Here is a 22,332-nt window from a genome sequence, read left to right as displayed (position 1 = left end):
GCTACTCGTGTTTTTTTAATATGTAACCTCGCCTAGGTAATTGATATTTTTCTCATCAGAGCCACGTCAAATACTGATTAACATAGACTTGGTTTATATTTTCCATATTAAAAAACACTCATGGCGAATTCTCTATTATATATTCTTGTTTATAACGTGCGGTGGAACGTTATGTCCAGAAGTACTTGCCATACAATGATATAATCGCATTTCAATAGTAATATTACAAAACATTCCGTTAAATCAAACTTAAAACTAAAACTCGACGCATTTTTTCAAACTAAGAAATAATAGCACGTTGCCAAGTAAGTAGAAACAAGGAACCGACATATACTGGCGTTTTGTGTGTACACCGACTACATGCCCGGTACTACAGACACATTGCATCATTTTCTTTTAATGCTAATCGTTAAGTTTTTACGTATTGGGAAATGTCCGAGTAACTCCCATTCCTGAAAAATAATGGAGACGAGGCCCGCAAAGGCCGAGTACCATTGTTTTTCAGGAATGGAGAGTTAAGAAGGAAGAAGGAAATGTTTTATTTAACGACGCACTAAACACATTTTATTTACGGTTATATGGCGTCAGACATATGGTTAAGGACCACACAGATTTTAAGAGGAAACCCGCTGTCGCCACTTCATGGGCTACTCTTTCCGATTAGCATCAAGGAATCTTTTATTTGCGCTTCCCACAGGCAGGATAGCACAAACCATGGCCTTTGTTGAACCAGTTATGGATCACTGGTCGGTGCAAGTGGTTTACACCTACCCATTGAGCCTTGCGGAACACTCAATCAGGGTTTGGAGTCGGTATCTGGATTAAAAACCCCATGCCTCGACTGGGATCCGAACCCAGTACCTACCAGCATGTTGACCGATAGCCTAACCACGACACCACCGAGGCCGGTCTAGTTAAGAAGGAAGAAGGAATGTTTTATGAGTCCACCGACGGGGATTGATCCCACACCGACCGCGCATCGAGCGAGTGCTGTACCACGTCCCGCCCCGGAGAGTTAAGAGGACAATCAAGGCATTTGACCTGGTATGCATATTCAACCATATATAATGCACATTATTGCTTAATATCAACAAGTATAATCGTATAGTTAATTAATAAAACGGTTAAATGTGACGGCTATTATATACTCTTCAAAAGAAGAAACGCAAAACCACATTGTCGTAACATTTGGAGAATTGATTTAATTATTGAATGGTGAGTCCGATAATTACCAAATGTTGGAGGATTGTTCACAATTCACTCTAGTCCATTGTGAGTAAGTGATAGGACACACCACCAAGGTCAAGGTCATCTGGAGTCAATACCGGGTGTGGCCTCCGCGTGTGTTGACAACTGCCTGGCACCGCCTGCCCATAGAAGCAACCAGAGTACGGATGACGTCCCGGGGGATGGTGGCCCACTCGGCCTGCAAGGCTGCTGCCAGCTCGGGCAGGGTCTGGGGCTGTGGTTGTCGCTGTCGGAGGCGTCGGTCCAACTCGTCCCATAGATTCTCAATTGGGTTCAAATCCGGTGATATCGATGGCCAAGGAAGGACATTAATGTTGTTGTTCTGTAGGAAAGCCGTTGTGAGACGTGCTGTGTGAGGCCTGGCGTTGTCATGTTGGAACACTGCGTTGGCGTTGGCCATAACTGGAACGATGTGTGGCCGGGGGATCTGGTCAATGTAGCCCTGTGCATTCAGGTTGCCCTGCACGTGGACCAGGTCAGTTCTGCCAGTGTGTGAGATGGCTGCCCACACCATGACACTACCCCCGCCGAATCTGTCCACTTCCTGCACGCAGTTTGCCGCATAACGTTCACCACGACGCCTATACACGCGACATCTTCCATCATGACGTCGGAGCAGAAATCGGGACTCGTCACTGAACCACACCTGTCTCCATCGCAGTTGAGGCCATTGCCGATGAATCTGGCACCACTGCAGTCGGAGTCGACGGTGTTGTGGTGTTAAGATGACACCTCGAACTGGACGTCTGGCACGAATTCCTACCTCACGTAGGCGGTTCCGTACGGTCTGGTCGGATATCCTGCGCAAACCTGGTATTGCTGCGGCTGTGGAGGTGGCAGTAGTCAATCGTTCCCGAAGGTGGCGTACCCGGATGTAGCGGTCCTGCCCGGGGGTAGTGACCCGTGGGCGACCGGATCTAGGGAGGTCACGTGTTGATCCATGTTGCTGGTAACGGTCCCACAGTCTGGAGATGGTGCTTGGGGACACATGGAATGCCCTGGCAACGGCCGTTCTGGATTCGCCTGCGTCTATTCGGCCGATGGCATTGTTTCTCTGCGGTTCACTGAGACGTGGCATGTCCTGGATTGTCAACTGTCGGCCAGATACAGAGGCCACTTTTATACTGTCGGTGTTCATGTTGCACGTGCAGACAACGCACGTGCAGTGGTGACATGGTTTGCACGTGGCTGCGTTTTTGCGAATATTCACATTTTGAAACTTTATTTTACAGTAGCTGCGTTTTATCGAATGTAACCGTGGGAATGTGTTTGGGACATGCAATGACCTTATATTCACAAAGCATGAACCGGTAGGAAACATAAAATCGGAGTTATAACCCATTTGTACCCTTTTGCGTTTCTTTTTTTGAAGAGTATATATAACGGGCGCAGCCATTTTGTATCATCCCAGTGAATACGCCCTCTGGCGAGCTGGTGGTTACGTAATACCTAACGTGTCACGTCAGGAATTAATCTTCGAACTGAAGAAACAAAACATACCTGATTTCTGCGGATGCATCGCAATATTCTGTAATAATAGTCATCCCAGTAAGCCAGCAACAATTATATATTATTTTTAATACAAAATAAACCACCATTGTCAGTGTTGAAATAACTGTATTATGATTTGTACATAAATTAACACACGTACTGAAATAATAATCGGAGTGTTTTCTTAGTTAATTGGTCTTTTCTTTCCGTGGCCTGTACCTGTGGTTCCTGATTAGCAGGTGTATATTTAGACGGTCCCCAGACACTGTGTCTAGACACACTAAAAAGACGTGCCTGTTTTATTAAGATCACAGGGTATTGTGTGTTAACCGCACGGACACCCCTCTCATCGTAATCGATCAGCCGTCCTGCTTTATTACTGTAAGTGATTCTGTAAAACCATCGATTAAGTAGACTTTCCCATCTAAAATCATAAAAATTACCAATTACGTAGTCCCAAAGAAAAGAACATTATCACATGGGTATCGTGAGTGGTTGTTTTTGTTCGAACGTATCATACCAATAGGCCTAATAATATCAATTTTTTTCTTTAGACTCCATTTCGTTCTATTGATGCAAACTGAAATATATTTAGTTAAATAGTTTATTATACTATCAAGTCATTTATGTTGTTTTACAAGTCAGGTTGATGAAAGCGAAGCGCCTTGTCGTAAATTAGAGCGTTTGTTTACACTGTGCATAGAGCAGATGGAAGGAGCTGACGTCACTTCGCCCCAAGCTATACCACCGGACGTCACAAAAACGGAACAAAATGGCTGCCCCCAGTTAGCAGGAATAATCATGTTTTTTTTTTATTAACTCTAAAATTACGCGTTTTTCATTTGTTAAAGTGTCAGTATATGTTGGTGGTCCGGGTATGCATCTTTCCAACACATAAATCTCTTGTTTGAGTTTACTCTACCTTTAAATGGACAGACCATAGTTTTTAAACACTAAGACATATTTTTCACTATTAGAGCCGTTTATCATCACTGAAATCAACATTGATTATATTTTATTATTTAGATTACTCATTTCCGTACAACCGAAGTGTTTCCGTACATCCTGGTGTTTCTAATACCGTAATATGCATTTTTCATATTTTTTAAAAACGCATGTGCGTCTGAGAAGTAACGGTTATATATTCACATTTTAGTCTATTTTTAAGGGTATTTCAACGTCACAGACTGTTACAGGTTTGTAAATTAACCAAACTTAGTGTCCATTTTTACGGGTTGAAACTAGAGCCTAGGTGGAAAATATGCCTTAGTGTGTAAAAACTAGAGTCGGTCCCTTTTAAATACACCACTAAATAATAACTTATGTCAATATATGTTAGTATGAGTTTAACGCTAGTGATTTTGATGGGTTAATTAAGTAGGGTTTCATCTCTCTGTTACTGAACAATATAGTCCATGTGCCAGATACCGAAACCCTCTCTCCCCCCCCCCCTCCCCCCGAGGATTTTTATATACCCCATTATATATGAATTTAATATGTGCTTGTCTGCAGCAAAAATGTTGGTGGATTAAAACAATATTGCCATTTGAATAGGGGTACCGTTGCACATTTTCTCTCCCAAAAATGCTATGTGGAAAAATTAAATACATGTGTATAGTGATAAAGTTGTTATCCATATACATTTTTAACATATACAAGGCCAAAATTAATGATATTCATCCTATACTAGATGTTAATATTAACAAACGAAATAACAGTGCAATATGTGGTATGAATAATGATATACTCATCGGCAAAAGTTAAGCAATGCCTGAAATGCATTATTTTCTATATTTACACATATTTTGGGCTGCTTGAACCTCTTATTATTAAAAATTGCACGGCATTTAATACACTGATGCAGCATTATTCAAATATGGTTCAGTGTATCTGCCATACTATACTAAACAAAATTAATTAAGAACCAAAAGATCTTTTAGCATTTTCCTTTAAATATGGGGGGGGGGGGGAATTCAACTGTCAGCATTGTGAAATGTTCTTAAACTTAATGATTTAAATAACAATTTAGAGGGAACACAATGACAAATATCATTCTGAACAAATGTGTAATACTAGCATAATGCTCATTTCAATATTTTTCATAAATATGTGAAATACCCAGTGTTTTTTTTGCGTGTATTACCAGTCACATTAAACTGAAACAATGTGTAGAAGTCATATATATATGACCAAAACATGCCAAAATAATATGACTCTAACAAAGAATTATATTATAATATAAGAAAGTTTACTAACCTTTAATTAATTTTGTTGAGTATACATGTATGTGCATCAATATTATGAAGATGTCCCTCTTTACTAAACACCAGCGTTAAAAATTTAAAACATTAGTTTTGTGTATCTACCGTAATGTCTTTTGCATTACATGTACAATTCATCTATCTCACAGAAGTTCATCTTATGCTAGTCTGTGTTGGTAATATTTTTGGATTTGCTTTTCTATTTACATTGTGCTTAGCTTATGCTCAGATGTATATAATTAGTTTCTACATCGAATATTGTCGAGGAAAGTTTTGACACCCTTTGATATTCCTTTGTATTTTCATGCAATTAAAATATGTCTGTCATGTTCACAATTTCTGGTATTCTCCTTCTTCAGGCTCTTCTCTAGTTCCCCCATCAGAATGTCCATCAGTTCTCATGGTATAATATTAGTATTTCATCTCTAGTGTTCCTTCTAAAATTTCTCAGCCATATGTAATGGCAAACACAGCTGGAATTGCTAATTGGTGTCTTCCCTGCATCCGTAATGATGCTGTGCGCATCTATAAGATGCCTCTTGTTGCCAAGTTGAGTGTATATAAATATTCGTATCTGGGATGGTCAACTGGCAGCAATGTATAATATTTGTCTCTGCATCTTCTTACGTACTTTACAACACCCTCAGGCATGGTATGTATTTGAAACATGTACTTTGTCTTACAAATAGAACCCTCTTTCCAAGAAGCTGAGGGCAGAATTGTTGTTTTTTTCTTTTAAAGGTAATGTTTTCCAGTCTCTTGAGACCTTTGTAGGGATTCCTTAGATCAAGTGTGGCTTGGAAGAACCCCTATCACATGAGGAATTTAGTGCCAAACCGCCGAATGCTGTTATTATGCTACTGTGGATTAGTTGCAAACCTTCCATCAAGGAGAGATTCCCTGAAAATACGCTGTACCAATAGAGCAAATTGCAAGAGAGCAAATTATTATGGTCTCCTTTGGTATTAGTCATATCACAAAGTCCAGGATATTTCTCAACCACATGGACATGGCTGAGAAATGTCCACAGAAATACTGAAGCTGAAGTGAATGGTTTGTGATCTGATGCTACAAGAGCTGTTGACATATTGCTGGAGGAACAAGAGCAAAGGCACAGAGAAAAATAAGAAATTACAGAAACTATGAACACGATAGACATTATATTTGAGTCAGATGATAACACTGAAATAGGAAAGAAAGTCAAATGCTAGATATGCCTGATTACTACATTTGATGTCAATTATATACACCTAAGCATAAATTAAGCACAATTTAAATAGAAATATGTTTTTTTTAAAATATTACAAGCTTCTGTGACATAGACGAATTGTACATTTAAAACACATATGCCGAGGAAAGGCACTTACAATTGGCTGGTACTAAGAACAGAGAGACATCTTCATAAATTTGTGAACATAGCATATAAACCACATTTGAACAATGAAGCCTCAATATGTTAAAAAAAAACAATCTGATTAAAATTAGTTCTACTGGTCTACCAGTAGATCTAACAGCATTGCGTGCACTCCCATGTCCAGGTGACATTTCATCTATAAATAATAATTTAAATATTGACCAATCACACTTTGCCTTTTATAGCGTTATTCGGGAGCATACCAGTTCTAAAAATATCGGGCGAGACTATTTATGCAATAGGCGAACTTGTTGGTCTATTTCAACATTAAAAAATGGGGGGTAGGGGTGGAGGGGGGTGGGATGCAGTAGTAAACCCTGGATTGTATACTAGTATAAATATATTTTATGGCTATACCATCACGGGTGTTTTTCGTCTTGAAACAAAAGATCAACTTTAAAACTTTATATTGAAATTAGTTTCCGGCATACTTCGTAATTCACCCGAATCACTTCGTATACCCTCAGCATAATTCCGAATGTTTTCAAAATGTTTTCAAATCACTGGCATGATTTTGCAAGTAAGGTTTTGATTGGTCGAATGAAATGTCAACTGGTCATGAGCTCCAACGGGGTACTGTTAGATCCACAGGTAATAGTAATTAACCAGTGGAGCTAATTTTAATTAGATTAAAAAAAAAAAAAGCCAGGTAAATTTTTTTAATAAAAGCTTCAGGCAATCCCAAATATGTGTATACACAGAAATGAATACATTTCTGACATTGTTTGACTTATTTTGAGAAGTATATAATTATTCATACCTCATATTATGTTGTTTTGTAGTTGCTATTAACATCTACTTTATAGAATAAAGAAAATAGTGAACTTCACATACATCATATTTGGGTCAGACAAGCTGATTTGAATATGTCTATGGATAGGCTTCAAAGATATACTCATTTTGAAAAATACCTGTGGGAGGCAGGGGGTGGGGTGGGTTATAATGGGGGGCCCACGGTCTCATAATGGAGCGTTGAGACAATACTGTGACGTCACAGGTGTATTTTAATGGGCGTGTGTGAACAGTTAGATATTATTGCATCAGCACCACTATATAAACACAACAAAAACGCACGTTATTTTACCGGGATCGTCTGTTTAGTTTCAACGACAGAATTATACTTGATTTCAGACTGATTTAGGAGAAAAGGTACGTGTGTATTATATTGTGTATTGCATTTTATTGATGAATGAATGGATGAACGAATATACGGATGGATCATGGATTCATGGATGGATGGTTGTCTGCCAGTCCATCCATCTCTGTCGCTGTCTGTCCGTTTTTCTTTCTTTCTTTCTCTTTCTTTCCCTCTCTCTCTCTCTCTCTCTCTCTCTCTCTCTCTCTCTCTCTCTCTCTCTCTCTCTCTCTCTGGGGCCAGTGGTAAAGCCTCATCTGATGGGTGGTGTGCCATTGGGCTATATCTCATTCCAGCCAGTGCTCCACGACTGGTATATTAAAGGCAGTGGTATGTGCTATCTTGTCTATGAGATATTTTTTTTTCTCTTAGACTATATGTCAAAATTACCAAATATTTTACATCCAATAGCCGATGATTAATATATCAGTCTGCTCTAGTTGTGTCGTTAAACAAAACAAACTAACACTCTCTGTCTCTGCCTGTGCCTCTTCTCTATCTCATTCTCTCTCTCTCTCTCTCTCTCTCTCTCTCTCTCTCTCTCTCTCTCTCTCTCTCTCTCTCAGGTTATCAACATGGGTGGGTTTGCTATTTGTAGGTTATCAGCATGTGTGGTATATGGGCTGTGTTTGGCAGTGATGACGACGTGTCAGTACAGTGTAGTGCCGTGCACACCATCACACACCGTGGACCCGACACGTTCCGGATCGAGAACATCAACCACTTCCGCAACTGCTGCCTCGGCTTCCACCGCTTGGCCATCGTTGACGACATCCGCGGTATGCAGCCCATGAGGCTGTACACACACCCTCACATTTGGCTCATCTACAACGGAGAAATCTATAACCACAAACTGGTGAGTGTGGAACAACAAATTTTCTTACACAACCGTTTGAAAGAACACTGTATGATATTTATTCTATAACACGGCTGTATCCAATAGATATTCGAAAAATATTTAAAGACATGTCATTGGCTGCTCCATAGTGATGATCTACATATCAAAATTAAACCGTCTACTGAAATTAACACTACAGATGCCATGTTTTACATATGATGTACAAGCAAACTGCAAGTGCATGTGCTGTAAATACATTTTGGCTTGAAAAGATTTAAATTAACTCTGGTTAAGAGATAGAATACTGCGTTTTATATTCGTACGTTAAATACTGATTTTGCCTCTTCAGGAGCGTGCGCAGGAAATTTTGCAGGGGAGGGGGGGGGGTAGAGGTGTCTGGCGAAGCTCGTGGCGGGGGGTCTGGGGGGCCCTCCCCCCCAAATTTTTTGAAAAATTGACCCCTTCTAGGGCTATTCTGAGGTGTTTTCTGCTGGCTAGCCGAGCTGCTTTCTGACCACATTCACAGGAATGTAAAAAATCGGGACATGAAATTTTTTTTCGCCTTGAGCAGGGTGTGTGTTTTTGATATGACACTGAAAATTCCCAATTCTTTTGTAAAATGACGCTAAAATTCCCTAAGTCAAAGCCATGGGCATCCAGTCAAATCTTAGAACTAAACTCCTGATGAGTTTACAATGAACAGTGTTGTGTGTTCCACAGCTCACTGAGGAGTTTGATCTGAACACCAGCACAGAGTGCGACGGTGAACCAATAATCCACCTGTACGCCAAGTTTGGCGCGGAATTCACTGCCAGTCATCTTGACGGGGTCTTCAGCTTCTGTCTTCTCGACACGACGAACAGAAAGGTCATCCTGGGTCGTGACTCGGCCGGCATTCGACCAATGTACAGACTCATTACAGATAAGGGATTCCTCGCCGTGTGTTCTGAAGCAAAAGGTAATGTTTTAAATTGTCCTCTTGTTTTGAATCAGTGAGTGGATGGATGGGTGGGTGGATGAGTGGGTGGATGGATGGATGAATGGATGGATGAATGGATGGGTGGATGGAGGGTGTGTGGGTAGGTGGATGGATGGATGGGTTGATGGAGGGTGGATGGATGGATGGAGGGTTGATGGAGGGTGGATGGATGGATGGAGAGTGGATGGGTGGTTGGAGGGATGTATGGGTGGGTGGATGGGTGGATGGAGGGTGTGTGTGTGGGTGGAGGGATGGATGGGTGGGTGGATGGGTGGGTGGGTGGATGGATGGAGGGTGTGTGGGTGGATGAATAGTGTGTGGGTGGATGAATAGATGGATTATGGAGATGGATGGATGGTTTGTGTGGGTGGATAGATGGATGGATGGGTGGGTGGGTTTTGGGTTTCGGGTGCGTGGATGCTTTGCTGTTTGGGGAAATTGTGTGGGTGGCTGTTGACCAAACTAGTCATGAAAGACAAGTCCAAACTTGTACAAGAATGGTTCCACTCTTCGTCTTAAAACGACTTTTTCACAACTGCGTACCACTCAATAGATGACTGATTTACTTTTTTCCAGGTTTATTTGGTCTTAGTCATGGCTTCACGGACAAAGATGCAGATATCCAGCTATTTTCCCCAGGACATGTGGAGGTATATGACCTTGACCATTTGGGTCATGCCCAGTTTAAAGAAAGAGCGAGATATCACAAGATGGGGACAGAGCCAGTTTACAAAACTATATGTCCTCCATTAAGTAAGTCAAAATGTAGACAGTAAGAAAGTATTTTGGGTAAGAAAATTAATGTTTTTTATATAGATTTTCTGGAGTTGACATGCTTTAAAAATAACATGTTTATTTCATTCATTTCAACTTATTTTTGTGCTTATATCCAATTAAAGTTCAATCACGCTGCCTTGTGCACACACCTCAGCTATCTGGGCGGTCTGTCCAGGACATTGGGTTAGTTATTAGTTCTTAGTGGTTAGTCAGAGAGAATATGCTGCAGTGGTCTTACACATACCCATTGAATTTTTAAAAGTTGCTCTGGGTGGGAGACGATACCGGGCTGTGAACCTACTACCTACTAGTCATATGTCCGATGGCTTAACCACGACATCGCCGAGACTGGTAACATGTTTAAGTTCAGGGCCTGCGGAGTGTATTTCGTCATGGGTGGGCCAAAGTCACTGCAATGACCTAAGGTATGGACATTTAAGGGCCTGAACCTGTTAGTAATGGGGGAGGGTTCAGGGGCGTTTCCAGCTTGCTGAGCATAATAACTCAGAAAAGTGGGAGGATCATGGCTCCTGCTACTCCACCCCCGTTCCATAGCCCCTGAAGTTAGCATGAAGTAATGATTGTGTTCACTATTTCAGCGGACAACATTAAGAAGAACATTGTGACGTGTCTAGAAGCAGCTGTAGAGAAGCGGATGATGGCCGAAAGACGGATTGGATGTTTACTCTCAGGTCAGTCATAATCAACACGTCTTAATCCACCTTTAAAGACAGGCTATGCACTCAAATATCGCTATAGGTTGTGGTAACATTTTTTTCCCGTTCAGATTGAGATTTCTGTGTTTGTTGACAGGTGGTCTCGACTCCAGTCTAGTCACTGCGATTGTTGTGAAGAAGGCGAAAGAGATGAAGTTAACGTATCCCATCCAGACGTTTGCTATTGGCATGGAGGGAAGTCCTGATTTAACTGCAGCTAAGAAAGTAATGTAAACCTATATTACCTATAACGGTAGACTTAATGAAAGATAATTAAAGTTAATTGTTACATATACATGTGGGTTTTTTTGTAATATACATGTAGCTGTGGTTTTTTGTATGCACACCTGTTATCTTATTTAGGTATTAGATAATTGTTGTTTGGTTTTAAGCAAATATATTCTAGTAATGCACGTTTAGTATTCCAGTAGCATTTATAGATAAGAGGGAGATACACAGGACTCAAGTATTAAAGGCTTTCATTTTGATATCATTGATTGATTTCATTGATTTCAACTTATTTTCGTGCTTATATCCAATTAAGGTTCAAGCACGCTGTCCTGGGCACACATCTCAGCTATCTGGGATGTATATCCAGGACAGTGGGTTAGTTGTTAGTTGGTTAGTGGTTAGTGAGAGAGAAGAGGGTGTAGTGGCCTTACACCTACCCACTGAGCCCTTAAGAACTCGCTCTGGGTTGGAGCCGGTACCGGGCTGCGAACCCTGTACCTACCAGCCTGTAGTCCGATGGCTTAACCACTGCGCCACCGAGGCCGGTTTGATATCATTTGCTTGTTAATCCAAAAGGTTTCCTCTTTATAGCATTCAGTACTAGATTAGTAGTAGGTGCATCACTTGAGCCTCATGTATGCAAATCAGCTAGGTCACATGACCTGTCCTGAGCTCTGATTGGCTGACCTCTAGCGTGGGGCGTGGTCTAATGGCGTCAGACGAGTATAGGCCTAAAATGTCAGATATCATCATTTCACTTTGAGTCATCCAACAGTCAATATCACGAATCAGTGTTATATTTGTTCTAAGACGTATGTATGGCCTCATGATCTAACTCGTCACGTGCGAAATAAACATATGGATTGTTGGAAAAATAACCCTTCTCAACAGCAGCAGCAGCAACAACTACAGCAGTAGCAAAAGCAGCAACAGCAAAAGTAATAAAAGCAGCAGCAACAGCAGCAAAAGTAGTAAAAGCAGCAGCAACAAGAGCTACAGCCAGAGCCAGAGCCAGAGCCCCCCCCCCCGCGAATTAAAGCCCCCCCCCCAAAAAAAAAAGTAACAATCATTAATGCTTTTGTCAGCTTTTTTTCTGAAATTACCATTGTGCGACCATTGCGAGATATCAAAGAAGGGTTGTATTTCAAAACAAAACAACACTCTAGCAACCTAATATAATACACATGGACGTCTCTGTGACATTAAGGTTTAAGCACGCTATCCTGGACACACGCACGCAGTTAAGCTATCTACGATCTACCTGTCCAGGACAGTGGGAGATAATGGTTAGTGAAAAGTACATTACACCAGTTGATATCCGGATATGAACCCAATACCTACCGGTACTATGGCTTAACCACCACTGAGGCCGATAATAATGTGGCTTTTTTTTTTTTTTTAATACAGCAATGTCTGGGGCATTTTTTGTGACGTCACACCCCACGCCATCCAATGATCCATAGCATACCGACGCTCACCACAACAGCTGCAAAATCCATTATTTTACATTGATGCCAGGCTTAAAGGTTAACGACCTGGTAGAATTTTCCTCTAACATTATTTGTACAGCTGCCAAAACCATAGCGTACCCACGCTACGTCGGTCATCATATAGGGAGATAATACATCCTGGGGTTTTTCCCCTGAGATTTACACTCTAAGACTCCCCGTTACCAAGGGTCACATCTGGTTCTCATTATACCACACAAAGAGACATTCCACTCAGTCCACACCTGTCAAAACCATTAACCCCGTTAGCACTCTTAGAGGTCAGGTTCCCACGGCACACCCGACTCTTTTCTCGTAACCGAGATACCCTCTCTACGAGTCCTTACTGACTTCCGCCTCCATTTGTTTTCTGCATATATCAAAGGACCCCCAACAGCTGCATAATCACCCCTCCGTAAGCCAGGGTCATTAACGACTTCCGTTTCCTGACCCTCGACAGCTGCCAAACCCATTCATCCCGGTCATCGAGGTCAGTTGAAAGCTGCCAAAGCCATTAACCTAGCACCGACGCTTAGAGGTCAGCCACGTCGTGACGTCATTAGACCACCAAGCCCCCACGCTTAGATGTAATGTAATGTAATGTTTTTAACATGCTCATATACCACTAAGGTTTCGAGCATATCCACCCCGGGTTCGACCTCTGGAGGCCAGGGGCCCAATCCGGGACAGAAATCACGCTTAGAGGTCAGTCATTCAAAAGGCAAGAGAGGTAATGTGACCTAGCTCATTTGAATACACGAGGCTCTAGTCAAGCACCTAATACTTAGATTCATAAGATATTGTTTTGAAATGTGATCATGTTTACTAATTGGCAGGTTGCCAAGTATTTAGGAACTGAGCATCACGAAGTAGTGTTCACACCAGAAGAGGGAATCGTAGCCATCGAGAAGGTTATCTATCACCTGGAGAGCTATGATATTACAACCATTAGAGCATCTGTCGGTATGTGTGATATTACAACCATTAGAGCTTCTGTCGGTATGTGTGATATTACCACCATTAGAGCATCTGTCGGTATGTGTGATATAACCACCATTAGAGCTTCTGTTGGTATGTGTGATATTACCACCATTAGAGCTTCTGTTGGTATGTGTGATATTACCACCATTAGAGCTTCTGTTGGTATGTATGATATTACCACCATTAGAGCTTCTGTTGGTATGTGTGATATTACAACCATTGGAGCTCGTATCAGTATGTGTGATATAACAACCATTAGAGCTTCTGTTGGTATGTGTGATATAACAACCATTAGAGCTTCTGTCGGTATGTGTGATATTACAACCACTGGAGCTCCTATCAGTATGTGTGATATAACAACCATTAGAGCTTCTGTCGGTAGGTGTGATATAACAACCAATGAGCTTCTGTCGGTATATGTGATATTACCACCATTAGAGCATCTGTCGGTATGTGTGATATAACCACCATTAGAGCTTCTGTCAGTATGTGTGATATTACAACCATTGGAGCTCCTAGCAGTATGTGTGATATAACAACCATTAGAGCTTCTGTCGGTATGTGTGATATTACAACCATTGGAGCTCCTATCAGTATGTGTGATATAACAACCATTAGAGCTTCTCTCGGTATGTGTGATATAACAACCATTAGAGCTTCTGTCGGTATGTGTGATATTACAACCATTGGAGCTCCTATCAGTATGTGTGATATAACAACCATTAGAGCTTCTGTCGGTATGTGTGATATAACAACCATTAGAGCTTCTGTCGGTATGTGTGATATAACCACCATTAGAGCTTCTGTCGGTATGTGTGATATAACAACCATTAGAGCTTCTGTCGGTATGTGTGATATTACCACCATTAGAGCATCTGTCGGTATGTGTGATATAACAACCATTAGACGTTCTGTCGGTATGTGTGATATTACCACCATTAGAGCATCTGTCGGTATGTGTGATATAACAACCATTAGACGTTCTGTCGGTATGTGTGATATTACCACCATTAGAGCATCTGTCGGTATGTGTGATATTACCACCATTAGAGCATCTGTCGGTATGTGTGATATTACCACCATTAGAGCATCTGTCGGTATGTGTGATATTACCACCATTAGAGCATCTGTCGGTATGTGTGATATAACAACCATTAGAGCATCTGTCGGTATGTGTGATATTACCACCATTAGAGCATCTGTCGGTATGTGTGATATTACCACCATTAGAGCATCTGTCGGTATGTGTGATATTACAACCATTAGAGCATCTGTCGGTATGTGTGATATTACCACCATTAGAGCATCTGTCGGTATGTGTGATATTAGCACCATTAGAGCATCTGTCGGTATGTGTGATATACACCATTAGAGCATCTGTCGGTATGTGTGATATTACCACCATTAGAGCATCTGTCGGTATGTGTGATATTACCACCATTAGAGCATCTGTCGGTATGTGTGATATTACCACCATTAGAGCATCTGTCGGTATGTGTGATATAACAACCATTAGAGCTTCTGTCGGTATGTGTGATATAACAACCATTAGAGCATCTGTCGGTATGTGTAATATTATCACCATTAGAGCATCTGTCGGTATCTGTGATATTACCACCATTAGAGCATCTGTCGGTATGTGTGATATTACCACCATTAGAGCATCTGTCGGTATGTGTGATATTACCACCATTAGAGCATCTGTCGGTATGTGTGATATTACCACCATTAGAGCATCTGTCGGTATGTGTGATATAACACCATTAGAGCATCTGTCGGTATGTGTGATATTACAACCATTAGAGCTCTGTCGGTATGTGTGATATTAACAACCATTAGAGCATCTGTCGGTATGTGTGATATTAACACCATTAGAGCATCTGTCGGTATGTGTGATATTAACACCATTAGAGCATCTGTCGGTATGTGTGATATTAACACCATTAGAGCATCTGTCGGTATGTGTGATATAACACCATTAGAGCATGAGCATCTGTCGGTATGTGTGATATTGCTTAGAGCATCTGTCGGTATGTGTGATATTAACACCATTAGAGCATCTGTCGGTATCTGTGATATTACCACCATTAGAGCATCTGTCGGTATCTGTGATATTACCACTATTAGAGAATCTGTCGGTATATGTGATATTACCACCATTAGAGGTTCTGTCGGTATGTGTGATATTACCACAATTAGAGAATCTGTCGGTATGTGCGATATTACCACTGTTAGGACATCTGTCAGTATGTCTGATATTACCACTGATATCTGTTGGTATGTGTGATATTACCACCATTAGAGCATCTGTCTGTATGTCTGATATTACCACTGTTGGAACATCTGTTGGTATGTGTGATATTACCACCATTAGAACATATATCGGTATGTGTGATATTACCACCATTAGAGCATCTGTCGGTATGTGTGATGTTACCACTATTAGAGAATCTGTCGGTATGTGTGATATTACCAATATTAGAGAATCTGTCGGTATGTGTGATATAACAACCATTAGAGCTTCTGTCGGTATGTGTTATATTACCACCATTAGAGCATCTGTCGGTATGTGTGATATAACAACCATTAGACGTTCTGTCGGTATGTGTGATATTACCACCATTAGAGCATCTGTCGGTATGTGTGATATTACCACCATTAGAGCATCAGTCGGTATGTGTGATATTAACACCATTAGAGCATCTGTCGGTATGTGTGATATTTCCACCATTAGGCATCTGTCGGTATGTGTGATATAACAACCACTAGAGCATCTGTCGGTATGTGTGATATTACCACCATTAGAGCATCTGTCGGTATGTGTGATATTACCACCATTAGAGCATCTGTCGGTATGTGTGATATTACAACCATTAGAGCATCTGTCGGTATGTGTGATATTACCACCATTAGAGCATCTGTCGGTATGTGTGATCTTAGCACCATTAGAGCATATGTCGGTATGTGTGATATTACCACCATTAGAGCATCTGTCGGTATGTGTGATATTACAACCATTAGAGCATCTGTCGGTATGTGTGATATTACCACCATTAGAGCATCTGTCGGTATGTGTGATATTACCACCATTAGAGCATCTGTCGGTATGTGTGATATAACAACCATTAGAGCATCTGTCGGTATGTGTGATATAACAACCATTAGAGCATCTGTCGGTATGTGTGATATTACCACTATTAGAGCATCTGTCGGTATATGTGATATCACCACGATTAGAGAATCTGTCGGTATATGTGATATTACCACCATTAGAGAATCTGTCGGTATGTGTGATATAACAACCATTAGAGCATCTGTCGGTATGTGTGATATTACCACCATTAGAGCATCTGTCGGTATGTGTGATATAACAACCATTAGAGCATCTGTCGGTATGTGTGATATTACCACCATTAGAGCATCTGTCGGTATATGTGATATTAACACCATTATAGCATCTGTCGGTATGTGTGATATTACCACCATTAGAGCATCTGTCGGTATGTGTGATATTACCACCTTTAGAGTATCTGTCGGTATATGTGATATTAACACCATTAGAGCATCTGTCGGTATGTGTGATATTAACACTATTAGAGGTTCTGTCGGTATGTGTGATATTACAACCATTAGAGCATCTGTCGGTATATGTGATATTACCACCATTAGAGCATCTGTCGGTATGTGTGATATTAACACCATTAGAGCATCTGTCGGTATGTGTGATATTAACACCATTAGAGCATCTGTCGGTATGTGTGATATTAACACCATTAGAGCATCTGTCGGTATGTGTGATATTAACACCATTAGAGCATCTGTCGGTATGTGTGATATTGCCACCATTAGAGCATCTGTCGGTATGTGTGATATTAACACCATTAGAGCATCTGTCGGTATCTGTGATATTACCACCATTAGAGCATCTGTCGGTATCTGTGATATTACCACTATTAGAGAATCTGTCGGTATGTGTGATATTACCACAATTAGAGAATCTGTCGGTATGTGCGATATTACCACTGTTAGGACATCTGTCAGTATGTCTGATATTACCACTGATATCTGTTGGTATGTGTGATATTACCACCATTAGAGCATCTGTCTGTATGTCTGATATTACCACTGTTGGAACATCTGTTGGTATGTGTGATATTACCACCATTAGAACATATATCGGTATGTGTGATATTACCACCATTAGAGCATCTGTCGGTATGTGTGATATTACCACTATTAGAGAATCTGTCGGTATGTGTGATATTACCAATATTAGAGAATCTGTCGGTATGTGTGATATTACCACTGTTAGAACATCTGTCGGTATGTGTGATATTACCACTGTTAGAGTATCTGTTGGTATCTGTTATGTAACCACTAGAGAAACTCAGTATTTGCTGTGTGATTACAATAATGTTAAACTTACAGGCATCTATTTGCTGAATGAGTATCTGAATGTTTGTGATTGCAGGAATATATTTGCTGAATGAGTATCTGAATGTTTGTGATTGCAGGCATGTATTTGCTGAGTGAGTATTTAAATGTTTGTGACTGCAGGCATGTATTTGCTGAATGAGTATGTAGATGTTTGTGATTGCAGGCATGTATTTGCTGAGTGAGTATCGAAATGTTTGTGACTGCAGGCATGTATTTGCTGAATGAGTATGTAGATGTTTGTGATTGCAGGCATGTATTTGCTGAGTGAGTATCGAAATGTTTGTGACTGCAGGCATGTATTTGCTGAGTGAGTATCGAAATATTTGTGATTGCAGGCATGTATTTGCTGAGTGAGTATTGAAATGTTTGTGATTGCAGGTGTGTATTGGCTGAGCGAGTACATGGATGTGTTGATTGTAGGAATATATTTGCTGACTGAGTATCTAAATGTTTGTGATTGCAGGCATGTATTTGGTGAATGAGTATCCAAATGTTACACTTACAGGCATGTATTTGCTGAATGAGTATCTAAATATGTGTGATTGCAGGCATGTATTTGCTGAGTGAGTATCTAAATGTTTGTGATTGCAGACATGTATTTGCTGAGTGAGTATGCGAATGTTACACTTACAGGCATGTATTTGCTGAATGAGTATCTAAATGTTTGTGATTGCAGGCATGTATTTGCTGAGTGAATATCTAAATGTTTGTGATTGCAGGCATGTATTTGCTGAGTGAATATCTAAATGTTTGTGATTGCAGGCATGTATTTGCTGAGTGAGTACATCAGCCGGAAAACGGACACCGTGGTGATCATGTCGGGGGAGGGGTCGGACGAGATCACACAAGGCTACATCTACTTCCACAACGCGCCGTCGCCATCTGCGGCCGATGCCGAGAGTCGCAGACTTCTGGAGGATTTGTACATGTATGATGTATTGAGGGGAGACAGGACTACAGCAGCGTGGGGGTAAGGATGGCAGTGTTTAACTCACAGTAGACTCAAGTCACATCATAACAAAGTAAGTGAGTAGTAAGGACGGCAGTGTTTAACCAACAGTAAACTCAAGTCACATCATAACAAAGTAAGTGAGTAGTAAGGACGGCAGTGTTTAACCGACAGTAAACTCAAGTCACATCATAACAAAGTAAGTGGGTAGTAAGGACGGCAGTGTTTAACCGACAGTAAACTCAAGTCACATCATAACAAAGTAAGTGAGTAGTAAGGACGGCAGTGTTTAACTGACAGTAGACTCAAGTCACATCATAACAAATTAATCCCTGCACTACTATCGTGGTAAGTACTTACTATTGTCAGTAATGTTTTTCTTTGATTGGAAGTCGTTTTCATGGGGATGACATGTGAACAAAAGTGGCATGGGGATAAGGAGATCAAGAATTATAAGCAGACAGAAAATAGTGTTTGCAATATGGCAGAATTGATCACTGTGTTGTTAAAAAAGTAATAATAATAATAAAAATCAATTTTATCTGTCCAAATTTTGTTTGATACCCAATAGCCGATGTATTTTTTGTGCTTGGGTGTCGTTAAACATTCATTCATTTGTAAAAAAAAAATTTTTACTATTGTTCTCACTTATTTTTTAGCCTAGAGATACGAGTACCGTTCCTGGATCATCACTTCACCAGTTACTACCTCTCCATCGATGAAGAGCTACGAGTGCCCAAAAAGGGAATAGAGAAGTATCTGCTTCGTTCAGCGTTTGATCTCGGTGATTTTCTACCCCAGGACATACTGTGGAGACCCAAAGAGGCGTTCAGTGACGGAGTGTCTCCCACCACGAGATCCTGGCACGATATCATTCAAGAACACGTCGAGGAAAAGGTAGTCAGCCGTTAGTTCTGATGTACACAAGGATCTCATTAATTGGCGGCCCCTCGGTGGGCCTATTGGGTCATTTCTCGCTCCAGCCAGTGTGCCACGACTGGTATATCAAAGGCTGTGGGATGTGCTATCCTGTCTATGGGATGGTGCATATAAAAGATCCTTGCTACTAAAGGAAAAATGTAGCGAGAGTCCTTTCTTAGACTGTCAAAATTACTGTTCTATAAATGTTTACTGCATATATATAAAAGAAATTATGCTTCTTGGGTGACCAGACATTGATATAACTTACATAATTTGTGCAAGAAAGAAAAAGAAAAAAAGAAATCAAAGTGTTTTGTTTAACAACACTACTAGAGAACATTGTTTTATTAATCATTGGCTATTGGATGTAAAACATTTGGTACTTTTATATTTGTAGTCTTAGAGAAATTCTGTTACATTTTTCCGTCAGCAGCAAGGGATCTTTTATATGCATTTCCCACATTACATGGCGTTTGATATCTCAGTCGAGGTATACTAGCTGGAACGGGGAAAAACCTTGTGATATGCATTTGAATACTCGTCCCTGATTGGTTATTATTGGCAGGTTATTAGGTTTCAACTAGTTTAGGTCACATGACATTTGTAGCAAATGGCAATAGAAAATTATAATTTAATTTTCATCAGCTATTTTCTTTTCTTAACATATTACTGTGTACCTAATAGTTACCAAGATGAAATGCATCCTTATACAGACGTTCCTTTCGGTAGAAGGACCACACCACCATTCACTGTGTCGTTACTTTGTGTAGGAGCTTAATATAGTCCAGTTTAGGAAGTAGGTCTTCTTTGAAAAATAACTAGAAAATACAGAAATAGTTTTAAAAGTTTCTTTAATGATTACAAGTATGGCCTCCATGAGTCCAAAATATTGGACTCGAGTACTCGAGGGTCAAACTCGACTCGGACTAGATGATGATGAGATTAAGGAATAAAGTTAAATAGCATTATGCATCTTAATTCCAGCGCTGAACATGGTTGTCAAATCATGTTATTGCATTGCATTTAGAAGCAGGTTGATATGTTCAGCGTTATGAAGGACGGACGGCCAGTTTAAAAAGAGAAACTAGCGTATGATCATATAATTATTGTGCAACTTGTATGGTTGATTATCTACTGCTGAAATTATTGTCCTACATTATCCATTGTATTATAGTTGATCATTGTAATCCACCTAGTACGGGTACTCGAGTCTTGCTAGACTCGACGCGTGCCCGAGTACTCGGGGTACTCGTGGAGACTAATTACAAGTACATGTAGGTTGATCTCTGTATTATATAAATAACTTAGTGGTTTGAAATCAAGTTTGCATTGTTAGTTTTCATTGCTAAATGATAACTGTATATGTGATGTGAAATGCTGCACCTTGTATAACAGCAAATTGAGGAAATGTGTCTGGCTAAAGGGCAGATAACTCGACACGTTTGTGACTAACTTGTATTGATGATTTGCATGTCATGTAGTTACCAAGCTACTGTACTTCCTAAAAATATATTACTTAGTACTCTTATGTGGTGGTATTTTTCCATCAATTTATTCAGCAAAATTGTCGAGTTCGGTGGATAGAGGATGTTTACTTTACAGTCAGTTGACAAAACAATCTTCATTTCAGATTAACAGTGATGATCTCAAAGAAGCCTCTAGTCTGTTTCCACACAACACACCACGGTCAAAAGAAGCCTATTATTACAGGACGATTTTCGAGAAACACTTTCCTGGAAAATCATTTTGGATTCCCTACTACTGGATGCCAAAGTGGTCGAAATCAGACGATCCGTCTGCTAGGACACTGAAGCACTATAAATAAACTTACTTGTCTTAATATAAATTAATTTATATTGGAAAAGCTTTTTAAAAATATATTTCTGTCCTATTAAAGACTATAAATTGCAAATGGCAGTTTGCTGCTTATGATTTTAAAGATTTTTTATTTTTAAATTATTTATTTTATTACTGTGTATGATGGTGATGGATGTACTGATTAAAACTAATTAGAGATGTGTTTCGCCAAAAATGTGCCATAAGCTGACCATTCATTCAGCTTTTTAAAATGTTTGATTCCTAATGAAAATTAGTACGAGGTGCGATCAAAAAGTTCCCAGACTGTTCCTGTTGCGAAAGAACGGAGCGCGACATGGCCATGCACGTGCAGCAGGAGCGAGCAGTGACTTTCGTTATTCAGTATGCCATGTGATGTCGCGCGTTCAACATCGGGATCTGTGTTACACGAATTTTTGTGACCACTTTTACTTGCTTATTTGCGATTTCACCATAGACCTGAAACTTGAACAGAGAGCAAACATCAAATTGTGTGTCAAACTCGGGGAAATCAGCAACGGAGACCCTCAAAATGCTTAAGCAAGCCAAACAACAACGAAGCAATGAGCCGAGCGAGGTGTTTTGAGTGGCATTCTCGATTTAAGAGGGGCAGAACGTCACTGGAAGATGA

At 40.4% G+C, this 22,332-nt stretch overlaps 1 protein-coding gene across 1 annotated transcript; it reads left to right on the top strand.

The window, feature by feature from the left end:
- The first annotated feature begins 7,407 nt into the window (after positions 1–7,407).
- On the top strand, positions 7,408–21,777 carry LOC121382239 (asparagine synthetase [glutamine-hydrolyzing]-like). The gene is made up of 10 exons (XM_041511765.1): positions 7,408–7,563; positions 8,148–8,405; positions 9,108–9,345; positions 9,943–10,119; positions 10,743–10,835; positions 10,957–11,084; positions 13,414–13,540; positions 18,758–18,965; positions 19,604–19,841; positions 21,496–21,777. Exons 2-10 carry the CDS (start codon positions 8,157–8,159, stop codon positions 21,688–21,690), a joined length of 1,653 nt encoding a protein of 550 aa, XP_041367699.1. The 5' UTR covers positions 7,408–7,563; positions 8,148–8,156; the 3' UTR covers positions 21,691–21,777.
- The last annotated feature ends 555 nt before the right edge of the window (positions 21,778–22,332 follow it).

This window comes from Gigantopelta aegis, chromosome 9, assembly GCF_016097555.1.
Source record: "Gigantopelta aegis isolate Gae_Host chromosome 9, Gae_host_genome, whole genome shotgun sequence".
NCBI classification, from domain to species: Eukaryota; Metazoa; Mollusca; class Gastropoda; order Neomphalida; family Peltospiridae; genus Gigantopelta; species Gigantopelta aegis.
The sequence above is the reverse complement of the archived record's forward strand: the minus strand, read 5'-3'. Positions and strand labels throughout refer to the sequence as shown.

What these genes read in the sequence shown, in the direction of transcription:
- LOC121382239 (XM_041511765.1), top strand. Translation starts at nt 8,157, where the DNA reads ATGTGTGGTATATGGGCTGTGTTTGGCAGTGATGACGACGTGTCAGTA. An exon ending in AAATCTATAACCACAAACTG is followed by an intron (nt 8,406 to 9,107) that starts GTGAGTGTGGAA and finishes TGTGTTCCACAG; the next exon opens with CTCACTGAGGAGTTTGATCT. An exon ending in AACCATTAGAGCATCTGTCG is followed by an intron (nt 13,541 to 18,757) that starts GTATGTGTGATA and finishes TTGTGATTGCAG; the next exon opens with GCATGTATTTGCTGAGTGAG.